Genomic DNA, 20,020 nt, shown 5'->3' with positions numbered 1-20,020 from the left:
CTCCTCACAGCACAGCAGAGGCTCCGGCCCTGTTTCTAACAACTCCCTTCTGTTCCAGGCAGATATCGCACATTTTGACTCAGTTCAGGGCACCTGCTGCCATTATTTGCACCCCAATTTATATGTTCTTGTACATAGTTTGACCATGCTTGCACATCAAAGGTATGGATTTTTGGCCACAATTCTTCTATGAAGACCACTTCTGACTAGACATCTCCAAATGCTGTACTAAGTTTCCTTAGCCAACCACTTCTACAGTCCTCACCGTTGGCATAAACAATGATAGAAGGATTGGCTCGACCAGTCCTCACCGTTGCCCATTTCTTGGTTCTTCTTCAAAGTAGGCTGTAACCAATGGCGGTTTGTACCATCAGGGAAGTGACTGATCCACTCCAAATTTATTCTGCAGCAGGAGAACGACCCCAAACACACAGCCAATGTCATTCTGAATCCTGGGAGTAATGATACGGCCCCCGCACAGCCTGATCTCAATATCATCCAGTCTGTCTGGGATTACATGGAGAACATGTAGTTAGTTCTCCAAAATGTTTGGAACAAACCCCCTGGCAAGTTCCTTTAAAAACTGTATACAAGTATACCTAGAAGTATTGATGGAAGGCAAAGGGTGGTCACACCAAAATGAATGAGATTTAGATTTTTCTTTAATTTGCTTACCTTGCATTTTGCTAATTGACAAACTAAATAATTATCTTTTCAATTTTTTTTAAAGCATTTTAACTTTGCAGAATGTTCCCAAGCCTGTCTAAAACTTTTGCACAGCACTGTACTCCAGCTGTGAGATACTGTAGATTTCATTCTAGGCACCAGAGGATGCTCCTAATTTATGATGAGGTGTACATAGGAAAAGTCTTAATAAATCTCCCCTTATATGTGCGGACTGTATGTTTTGGTTCCCAGTAATCCTAAAGTGAACAAATATGTATGTCCTCACTTTTTGGGCCAATTCATATACATGTCAGATATTTCTGTGACTATTTCTGCAGCATGTGCTTGTATTTCTGCACCCACATTCAGATGAAAGGCACATGGGATTTCTGTGACAAATCTTCTGTATGATAATATACTTTTTTACAATTCACCAATTACTAGAACGTTCCCTCAAGAAGAATCTATTACTACAACAAGAATTAAGACGTAAGTAGGGTACCGTAATGGAGTGGTGCTATAGAGTTATGTGAGTACAGGAAGATCTGCTCCCTCTCACTCAGAAACAGCCCCAGGAGCATGTCTGACATTACTTGCCTGTACTGATGGGAGTAAAGTGCTTTTATTGTGATAGAAAGCTCCTACTCAGCATCTTTTTTCTGTTACCTCCTAACCTTTCTGTTTACTCTTCCCCTCACATCTCTGTAGACTTCTATAGATTGGTCTACATGTCACAAGTAGCTCTTCTGGGAAGGGTTAGAGCAGTGATTTTCAGGGAAATAACTTCTGGGAAGTCGGGCATGTTGTTCAGGGTTGCTTGCTATAGAGGGCAGCAAACAGAGGCACTGTCTCCCTGTTTACATCTTGGGAGACAGATTTGCATATTCTTCCCATACTGCACTAGTCAGAGATTCTGATGGAAATATGTCACCTCTGTGCCTGGTGCAGTATTAGCATGGACAACCTGTCCCTTCACATTCTAACATGGTCTAGTCAGTACCAACAGCGAGTCACTGCTTGCGGACATCCCATTCATTTATTTATACATTTCCAGGAGGAATAACGTAACAATCCGCAGTATACTATCTTTAAGGAGACTACATGTGTTTTGTAAGACAGTCAGGAGAGGTGATTGGTCCTCTCAAGGGGCCATAGTAATATTTTATAATAAGTTAGAAACTACTAACAATTATAAATCAATATACAAATACAGATGGATTTTATCAGTGAAAATTGTTATTACTTCTTCATTTAGGAATGCGTTTACAGAATTCAGAAGTTACCCCTAGACCCACCCAAGCACCGCTTCCAAGATACGGACACAGTTTGCTTGAAGAAGCCAGAGCTGAGATTAGAAATCTGTATGTCCCTGTTTTCACTGATGTCTGCATTAAAATGGTGGTAAAGTCACTACCGTAACGTGACCATGTGCATAAGTGGCGGTATTAGTAATGTCACATTTATTAAAGAGGACCTTTCACCTCCTGGGGCACATGCGGTTTTATACACCGCTAGAAAGCTGATCGGCTTTCCCGTTCTGTGCCCCCGGTGAAGAGATATCAGTGCCGGTACCGTAGCTCTTCACCGTCAGGTTCTCTCAACATGTTACCGGTACTTATGCCCTTACACCAGTGTCACTTCCCTGATTCTTGGCCAGTTTATTTTCTCAAACCCCTTTTCCCTTTCTATGGACACTGTTAACGTTGGCCCTAAATTGTAATAAATGAATAAAGTGGCAACTGGACACCCTCCACCATCTAGTTAAGGGATCATGAACTAAGACACCCTGGCACTGTCCAGTCACTATTTCACAAAATCACAATGGTGGTTTTCCTTTCACACTGCCACAACAAATGGATGATTTCACAGACGCTTAGGTTTACGCCACATTGACGCAGGGCAGTGCAGTTTACCCAGTTGTCGGTTTAGTCATTCATTCCCATACCGATTGCTGATACTAATGCTGCCATTTTTAAAAAATAAAGATGTAAAATTGGCCAGGATTTGGGGAAGTGATAGCTATAAATTTTTTTGAAGACATGACTAACACCAGAACTAACACCTAGATTCACATGATAGTGGGACAAAGTGTTTTGCACCCGAGGGGCGCCCGCTTCCACAGATCCCTCGTACATAAAATGGCTATCATGCAGCCAATTTTCACTGTTGTGTGAATATAGGCTAGTTCTATATAATGTTCTGTCAGTCTAATGCCTTTATATAAAACTGATCTAGACTGCTACAGGTTGCTAGCATGTTATTTTTTATGTAGGTCTATGTAGGAGGTTTGAAGTTGTGTGTCCCTCCAGCCACCATAATGCTATAAGAACATAAAACAAATGGTGACCTGTGCTAGACATTCACTTTAAAGCATTGATTCTAAATTTCTATTATTGGATTTATTATCTATTATTAAAGTTGGAACCTGTCTCTCTGTATATCTATAGTGAGAATGTGGTAGAATCACAGCGGAGTCGGATAGAAGAGCTCGAGCACTCAGCGGAGATTCTCAGGGATGAACTGCACAGAAAGGAAAAGGAATATGAAGAAATGTTCCTACAACTTCGAGAGCACCAAGCCAGTGATCAAAGGTGCGAAACACTTATATATTGTATTTAAAGGGAATGTTTAACTCTTGAGTTTGCATTTACACAGTTGTGCAGGCTCCAGAGCTCATGTCTTCCAGCATTTCTTCCTGGCTCAGCGTCCGCTTTGAAGTTGTTCCAATAGTCTTTATACCAGGAACTCTACAGTCATCTGATGCAGGGGAACTAAACCGTTCCTGTGCATTATAGGAGCTCACCTACACTGGGATTTGTCTATTGAAAAGTTTGTCAACTTTTTCCGGTGAACTATGATCGCAGCTCTGCAATGCAATACAAGATCATTGCACAATGTTTACTTAGATTCTGTCCATTCATAAACTACTATTGCAGCCCTATAGCAGTGAATGGAGTTGTAGTCCTAGTTCTTCTGCTTGCAATTGGAAAAAGTTGATAAACTTGTCAGTAGACACATCTTCGTTTAGCTGTGTGTCTTTATAGGGACGACTCGTGTGCATGACAATTCTGTCTGAGACCCTTAATATGTATGTGAATTAAAGGGTTTCTTCAGGGGATTACAGTATTGATGGACTATCCTTATCCAACAATCAGCTGTTTGAAGGGGCTCTTGAATGGGACTGAGTTTGAATGGTTTTGAGCTTCAGTATAAAGCACAGCCAGTTCTAAATGTATAGGACACAGGTATATAGAACAGGCTAAACAATAAAGAGGCTACAGTGCTCATTCAAAAACTGAAGCCTCCTAAGAAAAAAAGAACTATCCTTATCCAGTGTCAAACGCATATTTATCTGATAGTGATACGTTATCCTGAATACACAACTTGATGGACAAATGTCTTTTTTAACCATGCTTGCTATGTAACTACTGTAAGCTTTTTTAACCCTCTTATATGGGAAATCTGACTAGAAAGCTACCTTACATGGAACAACTTCCATTCTTTTTTTTTAACTGTAATTTTTATTGAAAGGTTTTTTATAACAAGTTATACAAATAACAAACAAAAGAGAGATGGGGAGAAGGCTAACCGCCAGGTCCCTGATCACACAGAAGTCAATCATAGACATCGAACAACTTCTATTCTAAGGATACATGACTGTTATTAATGTCCGTTGTTCTCGTCTGTCATAGCATGACAGCAATGGACATTAATTATAGAATAAAGACTACGCACCCACCGTCTGGTGTCCGTCCACATTTGTATGACTGAAGCTATTTTCTGGCATGTTTTTTTATTTTCTGGTGGGAGACAAAGTCGTCCCCGCAGGACTTTTTCTTCCTTTACAGAAGTAAACAAACAAGATGGAAGATGGCTTCAGTCATGTTGTTTACATTAGAGTAATTGGGAATGGACACAGATGGAAGGGGCTGTCTGTCTATGTCAGTCACTGTACCAATGTTATGAATGTAACAGATGATCACAACGATAATGTGATCGTTCCCTTAATTGGATGTGCCCATATACCAGGGGTGCTCACACTTTTTCAGCGTGTGAGCTACTTTATTAGCTGACCAAGGCAAAAGATCTACTAGGACGGGCCGAGGCGGACCTGTGGGCGGGACCGGGGCGGACCTATGGGTGGGCTTGTGGGCGGAGCGGGCGAGTCTCTGGTTGGGCGTGTGGGCGGGGCCAGGCGGATTGTGACAGCAGGAGACAGCGGCGTTCTGTGGCTGCCCAGGGATCCCCGCTGTCTGCTTCTTCACAGCGAAGGCTGAGAGTTATCTCTGGACACTGGCAGGCTGGGGCTGCGGCAGCCCCACCTGCCAGTGTCTGGAGATGACTCTCAGCCTGCACTGTGAACTAGCAGACACCGGGGATCCCTGCATCCCGCGATCGACCCATACATTCTTTGCGATCTACCAGTAGATCGCGATCGATGTATTGGGCACCCCTGCCATATACAGTGTGACCGTATACAATAAGTGCTGGCTGATAATCACTACAGATCTGCGGGTGTATATAATATTTATGATCTATCCCAAGAATAAGTCATCAATATTTTGACTTTGGAAACTCCTTTAATTGAACTTACCCTTTAATTCTTTGTGGCTACATGGTTACATCATGAAATGATGTCTAACCATTCACCCATTAATCTAAAGAGTCAAGCCTCTCTGACCTTTTTCATTGGTCCATTCATTTTAATGCCATGTGCTGGCCATCTTTCAGCTACATGTGTTGCTTCTCACGGCAGGGGCTTCCTATATAAGCTCAGTGACATAAAATAACACACCCAGACAGAAATGTGTCAGGCTAATATGTAAATGATTACAGGCATGGTTTGTTTAGACGCTAGGTCTTCCTGCTTGAGGCCGTAAAAGTTGGTTGTGTACCTCTTAGTGAGATAGATAAGACACACTGGGTCTTTCCACTTGAGGCCATAAAAGTGGATTGTGTACATCTTGGTGATATGACTGCCAGTCATGCCTCAATGACACACTCGGAGACATTTTGCCCAGTTGACAGACTTTGAGAGAGAATGTGTCAACGGACTTAAAGAAGCAGAACATTGTTTCAATGAATTGCCCACCATGTAGGCCATTGTGACATAGATGTTAGGAAATGTTGAGAGTAGTGGATATGTTAGGGCATGCACACACAATGAACACACTCCAGACGGCCAAGACAGACCACCAGTTCTGAAGAATGTTTGATCTGCAGACAGCCATGAACAACTTGGACAGGTTCCTTGCCCACATCTTGCAGACACAGGAGGCACCTTCATTACACACTCCTGTATCTGCCTGGACCACTTCCAGGCATTTAGCAGAAGGTAATTTGGTGTCACAGTGGCCCATATGTGTCCTGCCATTGACAGACAACCATCATCACTTTCATTTGCGTTGGGGATGTGAATGAGAAACTTGGACTTCTACAGACTGGAACAATATAATCTCATATAATCTTTACAATCAACAGCCGGGTTCGTGTATAAGGGCCTTGAGGTAAGAGCTTCTGTCCAGCCTTTGCAGTGGAGCGACACACTGTCCCAAGTGCTGGTCACTACTAGTACTGATACGAGGGACACTCAACATGTCAGCGATATGTGCAGGACATCCTGTGGCCACAAGTGTTGCCTCTCATGACAACTTCAGCCTCCTATAAGTGTGCAGGATCTACAAACAAAGCTGCAACACTTGCAGGCAAAAGTGATGGTGGATATCATGTGGAACCTGTAGGACTCTTCTATCCAGGCTAGAAGCAATATAACAGCAGGATATTGGAGCATCCTCTCAATTGCACAGGCAGGAACCCAATTGAGCCATAGAAGAAAGGTAAGTTGGACACGTGGTTGAGGCTAAGTTTCATGTTTGTGCACAGTGGTTGACTGGAAGCCCCTCTTTGCAGTAGACAAACTGAAGGGACATCTCCTGGGGAGTCCCATTGCCCAACCTTCATTATTGAGAACATTATAGCATATCCAATCCATACAACATATTGTCATGAAAATAGCATTTTCTAGTCTGCCTCCTACCACTAGAATAGAAATGCAGCATTCACTAAGTTACTTGCCGAGCTTCTGAGCTTTGGATACTGTGCGTTTCAAGGTCTGTCGGTAAAAATGGCGCTCAATAGATCGGCGCAGGTAGGCATTACATCATTTCATAAGGAATAGTTTTCTGCTATTTAATGGAAGTTCTGCTCAAGACCTTTTCACATCACCTTTTAGGGTCATCTTTGGCCTGGTTTACCCCATGTTATGAGCTAATGTATTAAGGTGTGTTGGCAGAAGACTAAGGTTTTTAGATGAGTTTTTCGCTGGAAATCCAACAAAAAAAACCCTATAGTTTCATTTTGTAGAGCAGTTCAAAGTGGAAACTAAACTACTTTATTGTTAGAAGAAAAAAACGCATTTTTGATCAGTGTGTCCCACGTGCTCCGAATGTATAATTGGCCAGTAAGATTTGGCAACAACATGCCAGTTAGCTCTCCAGGCTTTGATGTTGGACCAAGATTCTTTTTTTTTTTTTATTCTTCATGTTTTGTGACCCCTTACAGGAACACTGTGCTGTGTTTCTTGCATGTGTTCTACATAATGCATCATTAGTAAAGAATCCGGAGTTACAAGTAGCATGTGTATCTTTTCAGTCTTTGATCCAAAATTATTATTAAAATAGAAAGCTTATAAACATACTTTCTTCTGAAAATGTAAAGAAAAAAAACTGCAAGAATAGGAAATAATAGGTGAGAGGAAAGTATATTAATTCATATGCTGTGCAAGTCATAAAAGCGCTTTAAACATATTTTATTGGTCGCTAGTAAAAACATTTATAGAATATTACCTTTTTAAGCTTGCCCAGTTCTCAACGGTTTCAACTTTTTTTTTGGTCCAGATGCTCATTGAGCGTAAGTCTTCAAAAGGATTATTTGGACTAATAGGGTAAAAAAAGGAATTCCTAGTCCGAATTATGAAAGTTAGGAAAAAGGAGTTCAAACAATGTCTTAGGTAGGGAATGTGTCACGCACTTCATAAATTGTAAGAAATACAGAGGGACAAATCTGATACTTCACACCAAGTGTAGCCTCCAGTGTCACACTACATCTACCTCCCATGGATTACAGTATTATAGAATTTCTTGCCATCCTGAATGACTCAACATGAGGGAAACTATATACCAGTAGAGATGAGCGAGTACTGTTCGGATCAGCCGATCCGAAACAGCACGCTCGCATAGAAATGAATGGACGTAGCCGGCACGCGGGGGGTTAAGTGGCTGGCCGCCATCAAAGCGGAAGTACCAGGTGCATCCATTCATTTCTATGGAGCGTGCTGTTTGGATCGGCTGATCCGAACAGTACTCGCTCATCTCTATATACCAGTAGACCCAGGGGATAATAAAACAAAAAGTGGCCCTCCAACCCCACCAGGGTAACGCTACTCTAAAATTGTAAACTCCCGCACTCCCTGGTATGGATAGTGCTGTAAAACATAGCTTTTATTTCAGGAGACATTCAAGTAAAAAGTAATAAATAGACGTCACAATATTTAGGTACTATTTAAAGGGGTTGTTATAAGTTTCTAATATATACCACCATCTCTAGAGAATGGGTGGTAAGTGCCTCTTGAACTGTGGCCGAGCCACTAAGATTCCCAGTGATTGGAGAACAGGGGTCCGATGCCATTATATATGAGAATACCAGAAGGAGGGGACCACACGGTGGCTCAGTGGTTAGCACTGCAGCCTTGCAGCGCTGGAGTCCTGGTGTTCAAATCCCGCCAAGGGCAAAAAACCATCTGCAAGGAGTTTGTATGTTCTCCCCGTGTTTGCATGGATTTCCATCCCATATTCCAAAAAAAGACATACTGATAGGGGAAAAAATGTACATTGTGAGCTCTATGTGGGGCTCACAATCTACATTAAAGAAAAAAAAAAAAAGAATACCAGAAGGAACTAACCTAACGACTCACTAATAATCTAATTTCTACAAGGGTGCCCAGTTTACCCTCAAACATCCTATGGTGGAACAAAGATCAGACATTTCTCTCTCTAGTCAGGAGCTCCTGGTATTTTTGCTACATTTTAGCTGAGATACAGAACTGTGACGTTTGTCAGAAATCACCATTTTGGATCGCTTTTCAAGTAGAGTCACTACATACACTATGTGATCAAAAGTGTCCGGGCACCTGGCTGAAAATGACGTACAAGTTGGTGGCGCCCTCCATCGGTAATGCTAGAATTCAATATGGTGTTGGCCCACCCTTAGCCTTGATGATAGCTTCCACTCTCGCAGGCATACGTTCAATCAGGTGCTGGAAGGTTTCTTGGGGAATGGCAGCCCATTCTTCACGGAGTGCTGCACTGAGGAGAGGTAGCGATGTAGGTCGGTGAGGCCTGGCACGAAGTCGGCGTTCCAAAACATCCCAAAGGTGTTCTATAGGATTCAAGTCCGGACTCTGTGCAGGCCAGTCCATTACAGAGATGTTATTGTCGTGTAACCACTCCGCCACAGGCCGTGCAGTATGAACAGGTGCTCGATCGTGTTGAAAGATGCAATCGCCATCCCCGAATTGCTCTTCAACAGTGGGAAGCAAGAAGGTGTTTAAAACATCAATGTAGGCCTGTGCTGTGATAGTGCCACGCAAAACAACAAGGGGTACAAGCCCCCTCCATGAAAAACACGACCACACCATAACACCACCGCCTCCGAATTTTACTGTTGGCACTACACATGCTGGCAGATGACGTTCACCGGACATTCGCCATACCCACACCCTGCCATCGGATCGCCACATTGTGTACCGTGATACGTCACTCCACACAACGTTTTTCCACTGTTCAATCATCCAATGTATACGCTCCTTACACCAAGCGAGGCGTCGTTTGGCATTGACCTGCGTGATGTGTGGCACCCAATCACCTGATCATGTTCGAAGTCCGTGAGTTCCGCGGAGCGCCCCATTCTACTCTGTCACAATGTCTAATGTCTACTGAGGTCGCTGATATGGAGTAGGTGGCAGCACAATGCTCCTAATATGAAAAACGTATGTTTTTGGGGGTGTCTGGATACTTTTGATCACATAGTGTACATGAGAAGATACCCCAGCCACAATAAGGAGATCATGGCTGAGTTCTGCCGTGCTCATGTATGACCAGTTTCACAGTGTATGGAGCAGAGCCCTCTGCTTTTGGCTCTGTACACCATATAGTCCTGGTGTCAGGAAGCTGCCTGGAACAGCTGATTGGTGCAGGATCCAGGTGTCTGACACTGAAGATCTATGTTAAAGGGAATATGTCACCAGAAAATTACCTATTTTTTAGTTAAGTGTCGTGTTAAGAATTTTGGGTAAGGTTTTTAGAAGTTTCCATGTTTTATCTATGTTTAAAAAAAATTTCAGAAAATCCTGCAGTTCTGACTGCAGCCAACAAACCAAATGATATGCAAAGATTTCCTGTTTTCCATAGGTGAATTCTTTGTGGAGGTCACGTCACTTATAAGCACATTGTTATTATGTATATGCTGATAAGACACTACATCTTCCAATGGGTGATTTCACTGGTGATACTCCCCTCTCTATCCAATGACCTCTGACCAGGTCACAGAGCAAACCTAGAAAACTGTCCTGTAGAAGTCAATAGAGTATATTCAAAGCCATTGTGATTGAGGAGACAGAAATTTTACTAAAAAAAAAAAAATTAGGTTTAACGGCTAGAGTTGGAATTGCAAGGATTTTTTAAAATATAGACAACAATTTAGGAAATTAAAATCAACACACAAAAAAATGTTTAATATAAAAGCAAAATAGTTCATTTCCTGGCAACATTTTCCCTTTAAAGGCTCTGCTCAGCCTGAGCTACAGCCCCATCCAACTTTGAGAAGTCTGTCCTAAACGTGGGTGGTTTTTGCAGCTTCATTACTATTGAACGTCACACCATTACAGTATCACCCAGCCACAAGAAGCCTAGTCAGCCCCACTAGTATTGATGGTGACATCACTATCCATTCCACCCAGCTTTGAAAAGCCCATCTTGAAGCTTGGGTGGTTTTTGCAGCTCCATTAGCATTGATGGTGACATCATTACTGTCCCACCCAGTCCCAAGAAGCCCAGTGTGAACCTGTAGCCCCATTAGTATTGGTGATAAGTGATAACATCATTCTAGCCTAAGCCAGCTTTGAGAAGCCCAACCTGAATCTCTGTGGCCTGGGGAGAGAGTGGGAAGGTTAGGTTGTACTTTCAGGAGAATAGAAAAAGAGGGAAAGTATGCAGTCTTGGTATGGTCCTACCAGTGCCATTGCCGTAGTCCACTCTTTCCAAAGCTATATTGACTTGTCCTGGTTTACTTAAAGGGATTCTACCATTAAAATCAAATTTTTTTCTCGTTGACTCGTAGGAATAGCCTTAAGAAAGGCTATTCTTCTCCTACCTTTAGGTGTCTTCTCCGCACCGCCGTTCGGTATAAATCCCGGTTTTTGTCGGTATGCAAATGAGTTCTCTCGTGGCACTGGGGGCGTCCCCAATGCTGCGAGAGAACTCTCCAGCACCGCCTCCATCTTCTTCAGGAACGGCCTCTTCACTCGTTTTCTTCCAGCGCGGGCGGTCAAATTTCTAGGCTTTGGACCTGGAGCATAGCGGACTGCGCATGCACACAGGCCACAAGAAAATGGCCGCTTACTTACTGTGTCTTTTGGACTTAAATCTTTAAGTGGTCTTGTCTTGAAAACTATTTAATAGCACATTTATTAGGAGTGTTCCATGTTGCCAATGACATCAGTTATTGGCTCTTTCAGATACTGTATATAATTGGATAAAAGTTCAGTTGCCAAGCTGTGTATTGCTATTTGCCCTCTTTAAACCTTTCCCCATAGATTGGCTTTTATTGTACCAGAACATACAAGAGCGTATGACGGCAGACATCCAGAGAAGACAGACTCATCTTTTCAGAGGATCTGAATACTGTTTTTTAATGAGCAGCACGAGATATTGAGTATTAAGCAATCCATGGTGTAATATACATGGGACCACAGTGCCACTTCTTCTCATCACAGACATAATTTATGGGTATATTGCGTTCAAGGCGGCTGTTATTTCAACATTAGGACACTATTTTTTTCATTTTGGGAATCAACCCAGTCATCCGAGCTTGTTTATCTTCATTGTAAGGACAATGAGGCAGGCGATGCCAAAACACATCGAGCTTTGATTTTTCTTAGAATAAAAATAAGCATTTCAGGTCTTCAGCTGGATTACAGATGTTGGGGCTTTGTAGTTGGTTTTCTGGTTTCAAGATTGCCTTGTGACAATGTTTCCAATATGCGCACAAGTGTCGAGGAGTGCAAGAAAAAAAACAGTCTGTGTTATATTGAAAGGTTATCAAAGATTTCTCAAAATGTCGTTTATTATCCATGAAATCTCTTCTGAGACTTCTGCCTGCTTTACGTTAACAATGCTTTGCCACCCACTACGACACATACATGTTTCATCGGGTGAACACGTACGATGTAGAACGTGGGCCAAAATATTTCTGTTTGTTATCTTTTGTTGTTGTAGATCCTTCTTACTCTCCAGTCATCATCTAGTAGCCCATAATATATTATATACATACTTTCCTACCTTTTTATTTATTATTTTGTAGTTCATACAGCATGGACACCCTAAGTAAGAGCACACTGAGCAGCAGTGCCATAAAGCAATTTGGTAGATTAGTTAGCCCTGCTTATTTTTAGGCAAAGTGTGTGTGTGTGTGTATATATATATATATATATATATATATATATATATATATATATATATATATATATGTGTGTGTGTGTATTTGTGTATAAATATATACTGATGAGCATCTTTTGACTTTCAGCCTCCATATCTCGCCTTCCTCTACATCTTCGAACGTGAGACTACCATCATTTTATAGACAACCATCTTGGCTATCTCATACATGAACTTGACTTACAACTATTTAGCATATGATTAGTTATGCAGACTCTTGTCATGTAACTGCATTGTTAGACTTAGTTCACACTGAGTTTTTTGGTCAGAGTTTTGAGGCCGTAAACGCCTCAAAACCCGGGCCAAAAAGACGGCTCCCATTGATTTCAATAGGAGCTGCTCAGGAGGCTTTTCCAGGAGCCGGTTTTGCCAGCTCCCGGAAAAAAGAACGGACATGTCCATTCTTCAGGCCAAGTCGCCTCGCGACTTGGCTTGAAGAAATCCCGCCTCCGGATTAGGCCCATTCATTGAGCCTGATTCGGAGGAGGATGCGCGGCTGGAAGCCGGTACTGTGCACCGGCTTTCAATTCCGCAACACGTTTTATGGATCGGAACCTGAGGCTGCCTCCGCCTCAGGTTCCGATCCAAAAAACTCAGTGTGCACTTAGCTTTACTGTTTTGCCCCTGCTGGCAGAAAAAGGAACCCATTGAAGTCAATGGGAGGCTTTTTTATTCAGCACTGAAATTCCACACCAAATTCCTCACCATTTTCCTCCCTGAGATACATATAGCAGAATTTTCATAATGAAAGTCTGTTTAGCAGAGGGATGGGGAGCAGGGAAACAGCCTGATAAGAACAGAAAAAAAACATTTTTCACAAGTCTAAAGTCAGTGGCAGAAAGTGCACCAAATGCACCAAAATCAAATGAAAATTTCTTTTAGAAGGATACATTTATTGGGGACACTACGCAGTTAAGTGGAGATTCTTGTACCCTTTTTGGGCTGCCTTAAGCTTGGATGCAAGATGAGATCCGATTGAGCAGGGAGATATACAGGTTCCATGTGTGTTATGTGGCACATATGCCCACAGATGTTGTTATCGTTAGGCCTGTAAATCCTTCACACTGGTACGTTTCTGGAGCTGGCATTACGGCTGGCACCCCAGTGGGAATTGTGATAAAATGTTCCAGATTCAGGTTTGTCGGTATAGCCTCAGAACTTCCAAGTTCTACCATATTTTTTTGCATTTTATGATTGCATTGGCCCATTATAACATATAAAGATGCTTTTTGCCCCCCTGAAGCGAGCAGTGAGTTCATAAGTCCCTAATGTGCCATCCAACCTCCAGTGCTTTTATGTAAGTAAGAATAGCAGGGTGTTGAGTTTTGGTATGTGAAATGTTGTGTCTGATGTGTGAATGTTATCCTAGTCTGCATCTGTTAGCTGTTTAAGTGTTGCTTCACATGTACTGAAGGAGAAGAACAAAGTTAGTCATTTCCCAGTTGGGTAAATCTCAAGGTAAAAGAGGAAATTAGAATGTATATGTAATATTGATAATCTGTGACTTTTTAAAGGCTTACCAAATACAGCTCTGTATCTTTAGTTGCGGCTGTCACTGGTATTTCAGCTAAGGGCTCGTTCACATCTGTGCCTGGTCTCCGTTCTGCAGGTTCCCGTTTCCTGCCCGAAACCGGGCAGGAGACGGAAACCTGCAGTCATTTTTCAAAAGTGTCCGGCCGTGAGCGCCAGTGAGCGTTTTATGCTCTCCACGGCGAAACGTTTTTTTGGGTTTTTTTTAACTGAACACAGAGTCGGACATGCAGGACTTTGTGTTCGGTTTAAAAAAAAAAAAAAAAAACGGTTTCACCACGGAGAGCATAAAATGCTCACCAGCTCTCATGGCCGGACCCGGTCTGGCAGGTTTCCGTCTTCTGCCAGGGTTGCCATTGTCTGTGTCGAAAGGTTCGGATGGATCGGGGAGCTGCCTTATCAAGTGCACGTTTACGAGTTTCATTATAGTGACTGGTGTCCAGGTTGGGGCAGGAGAATGAAGAGATAGGGGACAGTGATGACTAAAGTGTCTGAGAGGTGGTGGGTGTTAATAGTTTGCATATTCCTATATGTATGATGGGTTGGTGTGTCATGTGACGGAGAGAAAGTACTGATGGTAAAAGACAGAAGGTTAGGGCCAGGTTTTTCATGCAATTTTTGAAGTCAAAACCAGGTGTGGATTATAAAAGGGAAAAGATAAAAATGCACAAAACAAATACCTTCTCCTCTTATCTTCAGTCCTCTACTCTCTTTTTGTTTCAAAAACTGCATCAGAAAGCCTGAACGTGGAAACACAAAGTAATAGGGCAGAGCTGCAGTACCACTTGTATGTTCATCATCTGTCAATGAGAACAGTCTTTGTTGCCATCAGTACACAAATCATTAAGGTCTAATATGGGATTGGTAATTTTTCCCATTAGAAATAAGGGAAGATAATAAAATTAGCTCCAAATTGGGTTGTCTTCTGCTAGACCTTCGGGGCCCACAATTGCATTGTGGCCTATAGACTTTGGGTCTATGATGTGCCATTCCAACCCTGGAAAAACTAATACAATTAAAGGGGTTGTCCCACGTCGCATACTCACCAGTCTTCGTTTCTGTGAATTCTTCTGTCTTCCGGCTATGTCTTGTCATTGGTGGGCGGGGTCACATATGCAAAGCCAAGCGGCGAGATGCCGCCGGCCCTGCGTGCGCGCTCATAGACCGTCTAGCCTTCACAATGCGAATACAGACCCAACAGGGTGTCGGGTCTGTATTCGCATTGTGAAGGCTAGACTGGTGTATGAGCGCTCACGCAGGGCCGGTGGCATCTCGCCGCTTGGCTTTGCATATGTGACCCCGGAGCGGAATAACAGCATCGCTTCTGCTTGCTTCATGCAGGGCAGAAGCATAGCGATGTTGCTGGCTTCACCTGTGCCGGCGTAGTCCCCAGCACCCGCCTCTCTATTACAGCGGATGCCGGGGAGTGTTAGACGCCGGCACAGGTGAAGCCTGCAACATCTCTATGCTTCTGCATTGCATGAAGCAAGCAGCGGCAGAATAACAGCATCGTTTCTGCCGCTGCTGGCTTCATGCAGGGCAGAAGCATAGAGATGTTGCAGGCTTCACCTGTGCCGGCGTCTACAGTGTATTGGCGGCCCCTTCCCCCAAGGGGTAAATCCCCCCCCCCTCCAGGCTCGCTCCCGTGCACTTAGCCCCTCCTCCCTCCCCCTGAGAGCAGGCTGAAACATCACTTGACTCAGGAGCAGCTAGGTCAGGGCTGTGGCCACAAAAAAATGAATAAAGTAATATAGTGAACAAACAAAGGAGTTCTGCTGAAGCAATGTATTTAGGAAAAGTCTTACATTCACATTTACAAGCATTATAGATAAGATCCTTGTGACGGGACAACCCCTTTAATTGTCTCCAAAAGACCACCCCTTTGAGAAGACCGCCCCCTTATGCAGACCAGAAGTGACAGGTTTTAAGTCCCTCCATAAACAATCTTCTTGTGAAGACCACCCCCGTAGAACCTTGATTTAGTTCAGTTTTGGGTGGTCATCTGAAAGAGGTTTGACTGTATATCTGGAATGTTCTCTCTTTTTGTCTATGATCCATCCTTCCCACATCATTTACCTCTTTATTCAGTCATGTGTTTGGCTTGGCATGTTCGTATCATTGGTATAACCAAGTCATAATTACAGTAATCACAGATCAATCTGCAGACAATCTGGCAACCTTTCCTACAAGAAATGCCAGAATACATGACATTAGCAAATGAGAGCTCATTACCTTGATGAAATAAGTGCTACCTTTCCTCCCCAGACCTTGTGATTAGAATTGCTGCTCCGCTGTCATTTTCTCAGTGATTTTCTCTTTATATGCAGTATTGTTCACCTATATGAGGTTTCTGTGCTTTGTATCTAACACAGGTCAACAATCAAAGAGAACGTTGTCACAATTAAACTCCAAAAGCAGCTTGCCGACAAGAGCCGGGCCTTCAACGAGATGGAGAGCAAGTTCCATCTGCTTCAAGATGTAGGTTTCTTTTCAACTATGGCCTAAAGGGATTTTCAGGGTTTTTTTGTTTTTGGAGGGGGGGCACAATTCTTTTGGTTTTCAATATGTATGGTGACATTCCGTATAACTCTTCATTGTTGATTGTCAGTGGATCACTGTGATCATGATAGTTTTTTTTGTTATATAATGTTTTTTTCCTGAGGTCACGTTTCTTTAGATAAATAGATATACAATGTGGGTGTAATTATAGGAAGTCTGATACGCAGCTTAGTGGCTCAGACTACCGTTTTTACTCGAGTATAAGCCGAATATTTCAGCCCAGTTTTTGTGTTGAAAAAGTCCCCCTTCGGCTTATACTCGAGTCAGCAAAAAAAAATAATTATTTTTTTTTTTTTTTTTTTTTTAAGGGGGGGGGCGGGGGTCTATGACCAGCCACAATATCAATGTATACAATCTCCCATAAAATAGTGCAAAAAAAAAAATAATAATTAAATAACCGTTCTAAATCCCTCCTTTCCCTAGAATACATGCCCGGTCTACTGAATATAGGGGATCTGCAGTGCTCCTGTTCCGTTGGGAAGGGGTTAATAGGAGCACTGCAGATACCCTATATTCAGCCAGACTGAATTCTAAGTGGGGGAAGAAAAAACAGTCCTCAACCTCAGGGAAGGGGCAGACAGACAACCAAAACACCCCCTCCCCTTTCCCAGCACCCAGCAACTACTGCACCCAAAAACTCCAACCATTTTAATTTTTGAAATTTTCCAGTAGCTGCTGCATTTGGTACAACCCTCCAGCAAGGAACACGGCTTTTCTCAGCTGCATGTAGATTGTATACAGGAACCTGAGAGAAATGTATACACCTTCTACCACTTTTCCCTGGTCCTGTCACACTATGTACATCCAGGCAGACAACATCTACAGTGAAGGAAATAATTATTTGATCCCATGCTGATTTTGTAAGTTTGCCCACTGGCAAATACATGAACAGTCTATAATTTTAAGGTTAGGTTAATTTTAACAGTGAGAGATAGAATATCAAAAATAAAATCCAGAAAATCACATTGTATAAATTTTAATAATTTAATAAATTTAATACTTGGTGGCAAAACCCTTTTTGGCAAGCACAGCAGTTGATGTAGTGGATGATGAGGTTTTCGCACATGTGAGGAGGACTTTTGGTCCACTCCTCTTGGCAGATCATCTCTAAATCATTAAGATTTTGAGGCTGTCGCTTGACAACTCGAAGCTTCAGCTCCCTCCATAAGTTTTCTATGGGATTACGGTCTGGAGACTGGCTAGGCCACTCCATGACCTTAATGTGCTTCTCTTTGAGCCACTCCTTTGTTGCCTTGGCTGTATGTTTTGGGTCATTGTCCTGCGGGAAGACCCAGCCACAACCCATTTTTAATGTTCTTGTGGAGGGAAGGAGGTTGTCACTCAGGATTTTACGGTACATGACCCCATCCTTTCTCCCATTGATGCAGTGAAGTAGTTCTGTACCCATAGCAGAGAAACACCCCAAAATATAATGTTTCCACCTCCATTGTTGGCAGTGGGGACAGTGTTCTTTGTGTTGTAGGCAGTATTTCTCTTCCTCCAAACACGACGAGTTGAGTTAATGCCAAAGAGCTCAATATTTGTCTCATCTGACCAATCTGGATGATTCTGCAAGTGATTGGGGGAAGGTGTTGCGCTTAGATGAGACAAAAATTTAGCTCTTTGGCATTAACTCAACTCACCGTGTTTGTGGAAGGAGAGAAATGCTACCTATGACCCAAGGGATCAAATAATTATTTCCTTCACTGTATCTCTGGAAGGACATAGCTATACATCCTTGAAGAAATCATCAGCTGAAGAAATCACCAAGATCGGGGAGCCAACTGTTAGAACAACTGGACATCTCATACAGAAGGCCGAGACTGTTTACCATTCTTGACATCCCAATGGCTGTATACAGATTGCTCATTGAGCACTGTGATTACAGCTATTTGAGCTGCCATTATGTGGCTCCCTTCCAGTTGGCAGTAACTGGTGTGTCTTAGAGGGCCCAGATCAACTCTCCAGTGTAGCTAAGGAGATTGTATTCCTCCTGTAAGTGGGGCTAATGTAATCCACTGCCTATGATATATGCAAGGGGCCAAAAGAAGTTGTCTCTGGTCCTTTTGTAGTGGCTGGATGTCAGTACTGGCCCCCAACCACAAAACAGGGTACCGAACCATCTGCTTACCGTACCTTTTTGTGTTTAGTACTAGTGTCAGATGCTGCTCCGTACAGCTGATCCATGCAGGGGCTGTCACTGTAGGATGACTTATACCTTGCAGATCAGTGGCAATTCAACTTTTGAGACCCCCAACTGTTCAGGAGAACAGGGGACTTTAGTTCGCCATTTTGATTGGACTGCTCGGCTATCTCCATCTCTCTCATTAAACTGAATGGAGTAGTACGTGTATTCCCGAACCACTTTTCTATTCTCTGCTCCTGTTGTCCTGATCAGTGGGGGTCTGAACCATTGATCTATTACCTATTCTATAGATGTGGGATAACTTGTTTTGTGGGAAAGCCCCTTTAAGATCCAAGCTTTGTCCTTAAAGAGGACCTTTCGCCTCCAGGGACACATGCAGTGTAATACACGGCTAGAAAGCCGACTTTCACGTTCTGTGTCCCAGGTGAAGAGCTATTGGTGCCAATACCGTAGCTCTTCACTGTCAGAAGGGCGTTTCTGGCGTTCCGCTCAGTGATGACGCTGAACGGTGCGGAACGTCCTCCCCCCTCCCAGTACTCGTTTATAAATAAGACAAAAAACAAAAAACAGCACTGAGCTGCATATGGTGAAGCACTGTATGAAAATTTGAAAAAATAGTAAGGTAAGATAGCCTCTCACCTCAGATGGTTGTGTACACAACCATTTGTTTAGGCTTTTGAACCACTTAGGGAGGGGGGTTCCGCCCTGGATGGTGAGACTGCAGGATCCTGTACCACCTTTGGTGTCAGTCGAATATTGGAAGAGGACCAGATCACAGAGAGGATCACCGTGCTCAGTTGATGGATAATAAAAATACTTTTATTTCGGTAGAAGAAACAACGCGTTTCCGGCATCAGCGCCCTTTCTCAAGTGTATGTACTTATGACTTCGCTGCTTTGGTCAGGACACACTCTATCCGGCTTTACCGTGTGGTTGTCAGGCAGCCATGACAGCGCCGGGTCCGTCAAGGTGATTGGAGCGGACCCGGCGCTGTCATGGCTGCCTGACAACCACACGGTAGAGCCGGATAGAGTGTGTCCTGACCAAAGCAGCAAAGTCATAAGTACATACACTTGAGAAAGGGCGCTGATGCCCGAAACGCGTTGTGTTTCTTCTACCGAAAAAAATCTTTGTACAGTACTCGTTTATGGATGAGTACTATCAGGAGGGGAGAAAGGCAATAGACGACACTGTGAGAAGGGGCGTTGCTTACCGCCCAGCGATGCCGCTAAACAGTGTGGAAGGCCCCCCCCCAGTACTCGTCTATGGATGAGGGAGGCATTAGACGCTACTGTGAGGAGGGGCGTTCTTGAATGACTGTCAGAAACGCCCTTCTGACAATGAAGAG

At 43.2% G+C, this 20,020-nt stretch overlaps 1 protein-coding gene across 1 annotated transcript in view; it reads left to right on the top strand.

Moving 5' to 3' along the window:
* RPGRIP1L (RPGRIP1 like) overlaps positions 1–20,020 on the top strand; it is a 98,857-nt gene that overhangs the window by 10,798 nt on the left and 68,039 nt on the right. Inside the window, exons 5-7 of the mRNA XM_075281859.1 lie at positions 1,922–2,027; positions 3,114–3,257; positions 16,340–16,445. Of these exons, the coding sequence (XP_075137960.1) occupies positions 1,922–2,027; positions 3,114–3,257; positions 16,340–16,445 (356 nt within the window). The remainder of the gene's footprint in view (positions 1–1,921; positions 2,028–3,113; positions 3,258–16,339; positions 16,446–20,020) is intronic.

The sequence above is a fragment of the Leptodactylus fuscus genome, chromosome 7 (genome assembly GCF_031893055.1).
Source record: "Leptodactylus fuscus isolate aLepFus1 chromosome 7, aLepFus1.hap2, whole genome shotgun sequence".
NCBI lineage: Eukaryota > Metazoa > Chordata > Amphibia > Anura > Leptodactylidae > Leptodactylus > Leptodactylus fuscus.
The sequence above is the reverse complement of the archived record's forward strand: the minus strand, read 5'-3'. Positions and strand labels throughout refer to the sequence as shown.